Source organism: Silurus meridionalis, chromosome 15 (genome assembly GCF_014805685.1).
Source record: "Silurus meridionalis isolate SWU-2019-XX chromosome 15, ASM1480568v1, whole genome shotgun sequence".
NCBI classification, from domain to species: Eukaryota; Metazoa; Chordata; class Actinopteri; order Siluriformes; family Siluridae; genus Silurus; species Silurus meridionalis.
The window spans coordinates 19,563,135-19,575,853 of record NC_060898.1 but is presented as its reverse complement, the minus strand read 5'-3'; the positions used below and the strand labels follow the sequence as shown (position 1 = coordinate 19,575,853).

At 35.8% G+C, this 12,719-nt stretch overlaps 1 protein-coding gene across 1 annotated transcript; it reads left to right on the top strand.

Annotated features, from left to right (window-relative positions):
* The first annotated feature begins 4,329 nt into the window (after positions 1–4,329).
* Positions 4,330–7,358, top strand: plvapa (plasmalemma vesicle associated protein a). The gene is made up of 5 exons (XM_046867115.1): positions 4,330–4,852; positions 5,148–5,214; positions 5,298–5,998; positions 6,078–6,351; positions 6,445–7,358. The coding sequence occupies exons 1-5, from the start codon at positions 4,442–4,444 to the stop codon at positions 6,495–6,497; spliced, it is 1,506 nt and encodes a 501-aa protein (XP_046723071.1). The 5' UTR covers positions 4,330–4,441; the 3' UTR covers positions 6,498–7,358.
* Positions 7,359–12,719: the final 5,361 nt, after the last annotated feature.

Sequence of the window (12,719 nt, the reverse complement as noted above, 5' to 3'; positions counted from 1 at the left end):
TAATAAAATAAAATAAAATAAAAAATAATTAAATAAAAATAATAGAAATGAATTAATAATACATTTAATTTAATAAATAATAAAGTGTGGTTTGGTCATATGCACAAAAGAGACATGGAATATAAAGGTAGAAGAATCCTGAGGACGGAGCCGCCAGGCAGGAAGAGAAGAGGAAGTCCAAGGAGGAGGTTTCTGGATGTGGTGAGGGAAGACATGCAGATGGTTAGTTTGAAAGAGGCTGGTTTAAAGGACAGAGTGGTATGGAGACGGATGATCCGCTGTGGCGAACCTTAACGGGAGCAGCTATAAGAAGAAGAAAAAATAATACATTGTAAATAAGTCTTTATTTACATTATTTGCTAGGGGAAGTGGTAGCTCATTGATTAAGGCTCTTGGTTACTGATCAGAAAGTCGGGGGTTTAAGCCCCAGTATCGCCAAGCTACCTCTTAGGCCCTTGAGCAAGTCCCTTAACCCTTTGTGCTCCAGGGGTGCTGTATCAGCAGCTTCCCAACATCACTTGGATATGTGGAGAAATAATTTCACTGTGCTGTAAAGTACAAAAAGAAAATCCCCTTATATTTTATAAACCAATCAAATATAACAGGATAATTATTCATTATGGTGAATTGAAAAATTGACTGTTATTCAAAAACATTGTTTTTTTTATGTTTTTTCACATGTAATAACCAAAATCTCAACCCTTTTTTTACAAATCACAAATTTTATGGAAACTAGACTCTCATTTCCTTATATATTCCAGTGTATAAGAGCAATATAAGAAAAAAAACAATTTATAATGCAAAACAATTGCAGGTAAATGCACATAAACAATATAATGTATTTAATCAAAATATTAAAAAAATGAATTGCATGATAATGTATAATATTTACACGTTCGAACCAGTTTCACAAAAAACAGCTGTACTTTGAATCACCATAAATGCAGAAAAGTGTACAGAATGGTGAGAAAAGCCAAAAACCATCTGTTAATAGACGATTCTGCAGGCAGATGCATCGTGTTGACGAGAAGTTCGGAATCAAGCTGACAGGAAGACTAGTGTTAGTAAACCATTTTTTTCATACTATGCTGAACACAACGCAAAACAGCCAGTCGTTGAAACACTTTAGCACAGACGCCAGAGCCTTAAGTGAATAACAATTTTTAATCATATAAGCCGTCCAAATGTGTGACACAACTGGCACGTCTGTTGCTAAAACGAGCCAAGGTTTCTAGATGTTCCCATACGATAAAAAAACACTTCGCTGAGACAGTAGATCTGAAGGATGTTTATGCTTACATCTCCGTTCTTTCCGCTTACTGTTACGTGAGATTTACATCCACTCTCCTTACACGCTATCTGGATAAGTGTCTTGACAGAAAACGGAGGAAGATCTAAACAAATGTGGACAATGTGTAATTCATCACAATAATATGATGAGGTGAATATTATTTACAGAAGTGTCGTTTAGGAAAGTAAAGTTCCACACACGTGATGGGTAGATTTATTTCAGACCAAAAGCCTCAATTCAATTTTGTTGGCCTACACACATTCCTAACAACCATTGTCCTTTTACATGCATTATCTTCAGCTTGGTTTATAGCTTTTTTGTGTGTGTGTTGTATATCTTATATTCTTAAATATCTGTTGTTCTCTTTCACAGGCATAAAACCACATCCTTCATTTCCTCTCAATTACAGTTGCCTAAAATTACAATCTTTTGTGAAAAAATGACCCCGGGTTTCAAAGGTCATCGAAAGGACAAGTTGTAACCAAAACAGTCCGAGAACCACAGCCATAAATCATCCCGGTAGTATTCTTATGAGACAAGGGAAATGGTTGCCGTAGTTTCAGCAAAACAAATGAGGTATTATTGTAAAAGCCAAGGAGATACAATCTACTGCCTACATGCAACAAAAATCCACTTTCACTTGGCAACTTTCCACACATTACTGTGGTTTATTTTAGTCCTTCACTTATATCATTGGCTGTTGTCAACTTTATTTCCTTCCATGTGAACTAACGGGAATTATCGTAAGCAGTGACAGAAAAGTACACATGTATCGTGGCTGCTTTGCTTAAAGTTAAATTTAAAACCATGTAAATATCGATATGGTGAATATTGTTATTTGTTTAGTGGTTTTAAAAGAAGTCTATAGTGTCAGTGGGGTGTAACATTCAAAGGGCTTTCAGGATTTACGCATTGTATTTTCCTTGAATTTTTACTTCATACAATTTTGTTTTCTAGTTTTTGTACTTCTCAGTATTTTCATTAAAAAATGTGACTGCAGTACATTTCCAAGCGAACGTCTTAGTTTTACTCCGAAACATGTCGTTCCTCACTACTTATGAAGTGACTACATAAATTGTTATGTGGTATGAAAACCTGTTGTGAGACCAAAAATGTAACCCCATGGTTCTGTTGTGTGTGTGTGTAGTGAACATTCTCTCATTGCGTGTCTATAACTATAGAAAATTCCGTCCATATTCACATAGAGTAAAAACTTCAATACTTTTTATGAAGTCCAAATGTAAAAGGAGATTAGAAATTGACCTGAATAATGCAGGAATGATGCACTTCATGAAATCTGCAATTTGGAAATAGTCAAATCAACCTTTCTGGAGTTTTAACTCATTCTGTTGTTTGATGTGAACACAGACTCAAGCTCATGACCTGGATGTACAGGAGTTTATACATTGTGGTGTTACAATGCTGATAGATGATCATGTTTTATCAGATGCCAATGTGTACCTGTTAAAGTGTGTTAAAGTCATTATATATATATGTATATACACATTAATTCCACGCTTTACTGCGGTTTGGATCTCACGCCCCCGGTTTATTGCGGAATTGCATTTGCCACATAACTCTTTTGTTTTCTGATTGTTCCGCTCTCTCACAGATAGCACGATAGACCAAAAAACATAGGGAATTGTTTTTTTTTTATTAAAAATTGAAGTAAAATGTTAATACTGTACAGTACATGTACTCACACTTAATGTGATACAGTGTACTGTATTTCTACAAATTTACACAAAATTCATCTCGATATATTCTTGCAAATGTTTTCTGTATGTGTTTAAATTTTTTTACACTTGTGAGTTTGCACAATTGCTACTACATGCACTTGTGTGGATACTAAACCGCATTTCGAGCTGTGTGCCTGTAAAATGCAGTGACAATAAAGTTTTAATTGGTATCTATCTATCTATCTATCTATCTATCTATCTATCTATCTATCTATCTATCTATCTATCTATCTATCTATCTATCTATCTATCTATCTATCTATCAGTCTATCTATCAGTCTGTATGGATTTGTCTGTCTATCTATCTATCTATCTATCTATCTATCTATCTATCTATCTATCTATCTATCTATCTATCTATCTATCTATCTATCTATCTGTCTGTATGGGTTTGTCTGTCTGTCTATCTATCTATCTATCTATCTATCTATCTATCTATCTATCTATCTATCTATCTATCTATCAGTCTGTATGGATTTGTCTGTCTATCTATCTATCTATCTATCTATCTATCTATCTATCTATCTATCTATCTATCTATCTATCTATCTATCTATCTATCCATCAGTCTGTATGGATTTGTCTGTCTATCTATCTATCTATCTATCTATCTATCTATCTATCTATCTATCTATCTATCTATCTATCAGTCTGTATGAATTTGTCTATCTATCTATCTATCTATCTATCTATCTATCTATCTATCTATCTATCTATCTTCATCTATCTATCTATCAGTCTGTATAAATTTGTCTATCTATCTATCTATCTATCTATCTATCTATCTATCTATCTATCTATCTATCTATCTATCTATCTATCTATCTATCTATCTATCTATCTATCTATCTATCTATCTATCTATCAGTCTGTATAAATTTGTCTATCTATCTATCTATCTATCTATCTATCTATCTATCTATCTATCTATCTATCTATCTATCTATCTATCTATCTATCAGTCTGTATGAATTTGTCTATCTATCTATCTATCTATCTATCTATCTATCTATCTATCTATCTATCTATCTATCTATCTATCTATCTATCTATCAGTCTATCAGTCTGTATGAATTTGTCTGTCTATCTATCTATCTATCTATCTATCTATCTATCTATCTATCTATCTATCTATCTATCTATCTATCTATCTATCTATCAGTATAAAAAAGTTTTATAAAGGCTGTCTTTAGTACTTCTTACTAGACATAAATTAGAAGGGAGGTGGCAGGGGAAGTCTAAAAGAACCCAAAGGAAAAGGGAGGTGGAGATGTCCAAAACTTAAGAGAGTCTCACTGCAACACAGACCTCAGTATTGATATGAACTGGAGGTGGATATTGGATACATATTTAAAGGGCAGTTCTGTTAGACCTGAGTGTTAGAAGTACCTCAGCAGTAGGATCGTCTACGATGTACAACAGCGGCTATAAAGGCACCTACGGCAGTGGCTATTCTAAAGCTAAACTCGATTGGTCTGCCAAGAAAATTCACAAACCAGAGGACAAGGGTTGCGGTTACTATTTGAAGATGTTCTTCTTCTTTTCTTCGCTGATCCAGTCGCTCATTATTGTCAGCCTGGTGCTCTTTCTGGTTTACGGACAGCCAGAGCAGACAATCGAGGAGAAGAGAGTCCAAGATTTGGAGCAAAGTTACAATAAACTAAATATGGAGAAAAAGGCTCTTCAGGACAAAGTGCAGAATCTCACCAAGCAACTGAATGCAACTATGACGGCAAAAAAAGCTGTTGAAAAAGACTTTAACAAGCTTCGTGACCTGGCGAAAAATTCAACCATTAATATAGGTTTCTTGCAAACCAGATGGGTAAGAATTTGTTACTTAGTCATGAGTCTTTAAAATCATTTAGTGTTTTAATGATAAGACATGAGAATGTGATATTATTTATTATGCAATTCTCATCCATCTTGTCAGATTTCACATGAAATATTACCCAGCAAATATTACTTTGATTTTGATTACATTTATAGTAAATGGATTATGATGTCTTAATATTGTGTATTCATTTATATAAATACATTTGTGGTTCATGCATTGATTCCTTCTTTAATATTTTTTATTTGCGGTATTTTTATGACTGTACGTGTTTTTCATTTGGCAGCGGCAGTGCGAGACAGAAAAAAGGACAGTTTCAAATCCCGTTTGCCCCCCCAGCATTTTTACAGATGGTGAGCCATCTTCAATCTTCAATAAATTAATACATTTCAAAATCTTAAAATGATGTTCCGGTGTGATTTTTCTTTATCCCTAGGCCGAGGTTTTGTGCTTCAGAAATCCGAAGAAATGCTGAAACTCGTCAAAGCAAACTTCACTGAACAAATGTCTACAATGAAACTAAACTTTGAAAAATCCAACAAAGACAAACTGCTGTACCAACTGGAAGCCATTGATCTGCGGCGAAAAAAAGCCTCCCTTGAAGAAACGATCAAAACGTATGAGAAATCATGTAAGGAGGATTTTGTGAACTCGTTACAGGGAATCCCCAATGTCACCAGAGATTTTCTTAAAAAAGTCGACGACTTGTTCAAGAAGCACGAATCCTTCCAGCTAACGTGTGAGAAACAAAGCACAAAACTTGAGGACATTCGAGTAAACTGCAGCAGTTTGTCGAGAGAGGTGGAGAACAAATTACAGGTGTATCTGGACAGGGTGGGGAGTCAGGTTTCGTCTATTTCAGGCGCAAACGCCAAATACCAAGCCGAAAACAAACAACTGAAAGAAGATGCCGTTTGGTGCAAAGGGAATCTAAGTGCCACTGTGCAGGAGAACCAAAAGGTTCTTAAGGAAAAACAGCTGAAGTACGACGAAGAAACTGAGAAGCTCCTGCAGCAGGTCAGACAGCAGACTGAAAAAGGCAAACTTCAAGAACATCTTCTGTCTGTAAAAGAAATTGACATTCGAATTCTTACCGAGAGTGTCAAGACGATCAACGCCTCATTGGCAAGTTGCAAGGTGGGCTTTCACTAAGAAATATTATATTGTTCCTCATTGTCTACAACATCAATTAAAAGTGTTCATTGTTTCCTTACAGGCAACACAAAAAAACACTTTTGGGCAGTTTACTGCTGGAAGGACCACTTCTTTCCAATGGCCAAGTTCTAGCGGGTCACAGGTTACTGGACTTGGTAGCATTGGGCAAGGTACCGCAGGACTGGGCAGTGTGGGGTCAAGCAGTACCAGTGTACTCAGTCGACCAGGTTTGAGTGGATCATCAGGGCTTAACCTTCCAGGGTCAAGTGGAATACCTTTAAGCAAAACACCGTCAATCGGATCAGGACCTTCAGTAAACGAGAACCTGTTCACAGGTAAAAACAAAATGAACATGAACTTTGCAACTTGTCTTAAAGCAAATTGTAGTGAAAGTATAACACCTGCTTCTGTTTCTTTTCTGTTCCCAGCACAACTCAATCAGCACTTGAGAGAACTTCAGCATTACATGAAAACAGACTGAAAGGACCAGAGAGCTGTGCAAAGACAAAAAATGTTCCTAATAATATTTTATATCACAGTGCTGTTGATTCTTCGATCTGATGACAGGAGGTGGTTACTTTTCTAGAACAGCAGCTCTGACAATAATGCCGTTACACAAAAACATAACAGGTTTATATTAAACACTTTGTCTATTCTATAGCGAGAACTCATTTTGTAAAGGGATCACTCTGTATAATCGTATAGCTTGAATTGTACAAATGTGTGTATAACTTTTATGGAAGAAGTCGCAGGTTTTCAGCACTTTGTAACATTAAACCATGGAAGAGGTTTCAGGAAAGTCCCAACAAACAAACAAATGCGTCCTGGTTTCTTCAGAACAACAAACTGCATTTTTTTTGTCGTGTTAACTTCAAAAGAGAAGAAAATAGAAATGCTGGGAGGGAAACATCTGCCTATAGCTGTGATACATGTTAACCAGGAACCAAGCAGATCAACAATATTGTAAAATTGCGTTATGTGGTATGGAAGAAATTCAACATTTTGGGGTGTGTTTTAATAGAAAAATAACCAGTACCAGTTTTAGATTCGGTCCTTGATTATGTTTGTACAACAGCACACGTCTGTCCTGTTTTTTTGTTTTTTTTGTAAATTAAAATGTACATATTTGAATGTGTTACCAGGGATTACATTTGTACTATTATTCTTATTATGTTAATGCATTTCATTTGGCTTTCATGACAAGATGACTGGAATCCCTTTAATATAATATTGTAAAAAAAACTACTTGTAATTATCGCATTTATTTGGATGGGTGTATATTTTATGTAATTCTTTGATCATGTATGACCTAAAAAACATTAATAAACAGTTGAAATGAAAAGTGCATTTTTCTATGTGTCATGAAAAGCGTGGATGTGTACACTTTTATTTCTGCACTTCTTTTGTAAAAAAATGCATTTATCGAGGGTAAAAACGACAAGAATCTTATGTGCGTCAAATCTTATGTACGTGGCTGTAAACAAAAGTGTTTAGTTTGTAATACACTTTTTTATCTGGGTTTTATCTGAACCAAATAGGTGGGCCACCCCAGCCAAAGGAATGTTTCCCTGCCAGACTGTTTATGCCCCTGAATAGGAAGGGTGGATAAAACAATGCCTCACCCCTGCCCCAAAAATCAGGTGCCACAGCCTATTGTGAATTTTACGTCAACGGGGAATTTTTCTCTTTTCTCTTAGACTAACGGAAATTCATTTCAAGCCAAAGTTGACCAATCATTTAGCTGCGCTGGCAGCAAGGTTAGATAACGTGCTCGAATTTTTTTTACATGGATGCGCAAAATGAAAACAGGGCAAGAATCATGAATAAAATAAACACACCTTCGAGTTTGGCAGTTCGTGCAGGATGTACCCACTGAGAGGACACATTGTCTTTCCAAAAGACAATGTTCGTTATGTCCACAGAGAGACATTGGCACTGATAAACTGCGCTACATGTGCAGAATGTAAAACAATTAAGACAGTTTCCCATGCTGACTTGCTTCCTGTGAAAAGCAATGCCAAAAGCATTGCAATAAAAAAAAAACAGAAACGTTTCTGCAGAACAGAAACGAGGCGCCAATTAATAAATAATGCAGTTGCATAATGGAAGTCACAGTTCTGCTTAAAGGATATCCTTTGTTTAGCATATGTGATTTCCACTTAGGCCTGCTTGCTCGGAGAGACGCTCTTAACATTAGCATTTGTGACATCTGAACAATAAGTCCTTGACAAAAAAGTTTTTGTTTATTTACTGGCATTTACGATTTCAGCAGGTCAGAGAATCGCTGTATTGGTCACATGTTCAAGCTTCACACAATTGTACAGGATGGCTTTGAATGCAGCATCATAAAATATACCCTTTAACTAAAATAGGAAACCCAAAACATGAAGATATGGTTACTATGGGTTGGATTGGAAGCTCTTGAATGGCCTGACCTCAAATAGACCTTTGACCGCAACTCTATTGAATACCTTTGGGATGAATTGGAATGCTAATTGCGCACCAGGCCTCCACACCTCACCTACATCAGTACATGACTAACACCCTTTTACTGAATGAGCCTTCTCCAAATTCTAGTGGAACATTTTCTCAGAATAAAGGATGTTATTATAACAGCAAATGTGGACAAGGATGGGATGTTCAACAAGCACATATGAATCTTATGCTTTGGTGTCCACAAACCTTTCTTTATATAATTTAATGGTAAGTTGTAGCTCAGTGGTTAAGTTGTTGGACTTGTGTTTGGACAGTTGTGTGTTTAAATCCCATTCAGCTGCCACTGCTGGGCCCTTAAACAAGGCCCTTAACCCTCAACTGGTCTGTTGTAAGTTGCTTTGGATAAGGGCATCTGCTGAATGGAGTAAACAGCAAATGGGACTCCTCCGAATCTGTGTTTCTCACTATCTTATTTTTTAAACTAAACCAAGCACTTGAAAAAAAATAATACAATTTACAAATGATCTTTTCCTGCTTTTTCAGGAAGGGATTGGTGTGTATTATAAAAAACTCCTTCCTAGTCTAATTGTTTATAAATTGCTGACCACTGTTATTCATACTCTCTTGTCCCTCTTAACACTAATTGCATTTCCTACGTCGTTGGCTCATTAGGACCCCATGGGAAAGACATTAAGAGGTCAAATCTTTTGTTCATCCCTTAAAATAATGACCGTAAACAAATTATAAATAAACTCAAATGAATATCTCATTGCCCTATAAATCGAGATCAGTGCTGCAATGAACTCCATTTGTACGCCAACTGTACTATTACTTTTACTCAGAAATGCAATACTGTGCAGATGATATTTTAGATGTGAACTAAAGTTGCACAAGTGTTCTGCACATCTGTATGTAGCTTCCAAATTGGAAAAGAAATTGTATCGGGGAAAGATCAAACCCCATAGGTGGGTTTGATTAAAGCTTGAGTTAAAATTTTGTTTCAAATCTGCTATAATTCAAAAAACCTTTTTTTTATGCGGCTCATAAAAGTACAGTACAGTACTTGACTTGTATCTGAAAGAATGATTTTATGCATTTATGCATGATTAGCTCAAAAAATTTGTGAGGTCGTGAGCTCAAATCCCAGCACCAACAAGCTGCCGATGCGAAGGCCCTTAACCTTTAACTTCCCCAATTTATAAATGAGATCATTATAAGGTTGCTCTTTATAATAGCATCTGCAAATAAATGTGTGTGCATGGTGCAGCGTATACTATACAGCCTAATCAACATTAATCAGAGTAATGAAATTTTAAGGTTTCAGAAGGCATATATGAAGGAGAACAGGCAAGACAGGATTAAAAAGGATACAGTAGGTACTGAGAGTACAGATGTGTGCCAAGAATTCCAATGCTGTTTAAAGTTCAGCAGCCCAATGTGCGTCTCTGAAATGGTCCACCGCCCAGCAGTCCTTCAGCCAACGCCTGGTCAGTGCTAAAAATGATGCGTTGATGAAAGAGGTGAAAGGAGACTGACACAATATGCGGAAATGAACAGACAGTCAACATCAGTGCCAAAAGATCAACAACAAAAAAAAAAATCCCTGCAAAGCTCATAACACTTTGACATGAACGGTGTTTGTTTGCAAGCAGCCTTAAAAGGTTTGTTTTTAAATATAATATTATATAATATAATAATAATCCTAAATACAGATCATTTCCTGTACAGTAGGTTAACTTATATGCATAAAATGCTGTGATAGTGTCTCAGAGTTTTCCATCACACAGATATCTTGAATATGACTGGAGAATATTTGAGTCGAAACACATTTGGGAAACAGGAAGTCATCTGAAGCCTGGATCTACGAGCTGCATCACGAGGGCGGATCTTCTCAACAACCTCTGAGAGGAAAAGGCCATAATCATCAGTCTCCTGAGGAAAGAACCAACGGAAAGAGTGGAAAAAGGAAAAATACGGCTGCGACACCTCCACAAACAATATCAGTGACAGAAATAAAATTCACAAACGTCACAGGGAAATGAAACTGGCACTTTTATTTTTTGAAATAATGGGCATAGATCCACATTTTAAACACACTCCTCCTAAAAAAAACACACTCCTTTGTTTTTGGCTCATAAATATAACCTAGACGTCTGGCAAGATTTTAACAATTCTTACATGCTCTAGATAAACATCATCATGCTTCTCTAAAAAGTCCAATGAATTGATATTGTTTATGTGATAGACAGTGTGCCTGAGTCACCGTCTCTTCACAAAGAGTGTGAAACACACAGGGAGCAAACTGGTGATCTATCTATCTCTGCTGCCTGCCTGTCTGTCTGTCTGTCTGTCTGTCTGTCTGTCTGTCTGTGTATATACACACAAACAACAATGATCGTAATGAAGAAGAACTTTATAACAGCGTAGCAGTAACAAAATACATAAAGTACTTTGAGTTCATCCATCCATCCATCCATCCATCCATCCATCTACCTACCCATCTATCTATCTATCTATCTATCTATCTATCTATCTATCTATCTATCTATCTATCTATCTATCTATCTATCTATCTAACATGAAGTACTTTGAGTTCATCGAAGTCAGAAAGAACCCAGAACAAACTCCGCCCAGATATTTTATAGTGTTCTTTCCTTTGAAGTGTAGAGAAGACTGTAAATGTAAATTAAGTGTAGGAAATGAGTAAAGGAACACATGGCTGGGTGATACCACTATAGAACTGGAGGTCAGCAGGTGGTAGCCACCGGTGTTTACACCTTTGCTGGTGCCGGTATTGTTTAAATGATAATCATGGTCTCAGACACCTTTTGGTAAAAGATAGTCCTGCCTCTCCCAGACTGATTAGATTAAAACTGTGATTAATATCGATCCAACTGAAATTCTACATCAAACTACATAACTACTTTTGTAAAATTTAAGCCGTTTTGCGGATGAGGTTCATTTGATACAGTGTGGGGTGGAATCTGGGTTGAGGCAGAATGAAAATTCTTACAATATGAAATATTTGGAATTTTGTAGTGGTCACATGTTTAACAGGATATTGCATCAGCCAAATTTCCTGAAGTTTACAAGTGAAACATTTGAATGTTTTCTCATTCAATTTTATTTTTAATTGAATTTCTTTAAAAACCTATCATGAGATTCTCACTTAAAATGTGTTCATATGATTTTAATGGTTAAATGCTCGCTTCCTTTAGATTAAAAAAAATTATTAAAATGTTACGATTGGTAGATAAAAAATATATATTATATGAAATATAATATTTTGTTATAATAAACTCCACTCTTCTGGGAATATGTTCCACTAGATTTTAAAGGAGGCCTGGGGTGCAGTCAGTTTTCCAATTCATCCCAAATGTGTCCAATATGGTTGAGGTCAGATCTCTATAGCAGGAGATCTTTCACTCTAACCAGTGTAAACAATATCTTCATGGACTTGGCTTTGTGCAAAGGGTACACTGTCATGGTGGAACGGCTTCAGGTCTCCTAGTTGAAGTGAAGGGATAATATAATTCTACGGCATCCAAACTGGCTCTAATTTTGTGGTAACAGTTTGGTGAAGAACTGCAAATGGCTGGAAAAGTCAGATGTCCCAACACTTTTGCCCAAATAGTGCACTTGTTCACTTTAACACTGACAATCACACTAAACGTATTGTTCCTCAACTAGCTAACAACTTAAAATGTCACATCAGCATGAAGATTATTTTTTAAATAATGCAATGTAATAAATAAATTAAGATATTTATGTTATAAAATGCATATAGGTTTAACAGAAAATAAATTCTTGTAAAATTATCATAGCGACTATACATCCAGGATCTTTTGGTAATAAACTGTAATCCTCGTTTGGATTTATTTATTAAATAAATAACATGAACATATAATACACATATTAACAGTTCACTATTACAACAAACCAACATGAGTGTTCTACTATACATTACAGAAATCATGTAACATAAAACTGAGCCGAAACTATTGTATTACTACTAAAATATCAGTTCAAACATTCGATTATTTTAAAAACATCACAGGAGGTGGGCTTCAGTGAGTGAGGCGACCTGGGAAAACATTGTTTCATTTTGCATCATTTATTGCAAATATTGTCATAAAATCAGGTTAAATCTGATGCATTAGGTTTAATCCAGCAGTAGAAAGAGAAACTGAGTACAATGGACCGTTCGCAGCACTATGATCATTAGCTAGTTATATCAAATGGGGTAAATATCAGTCATTAATAATGC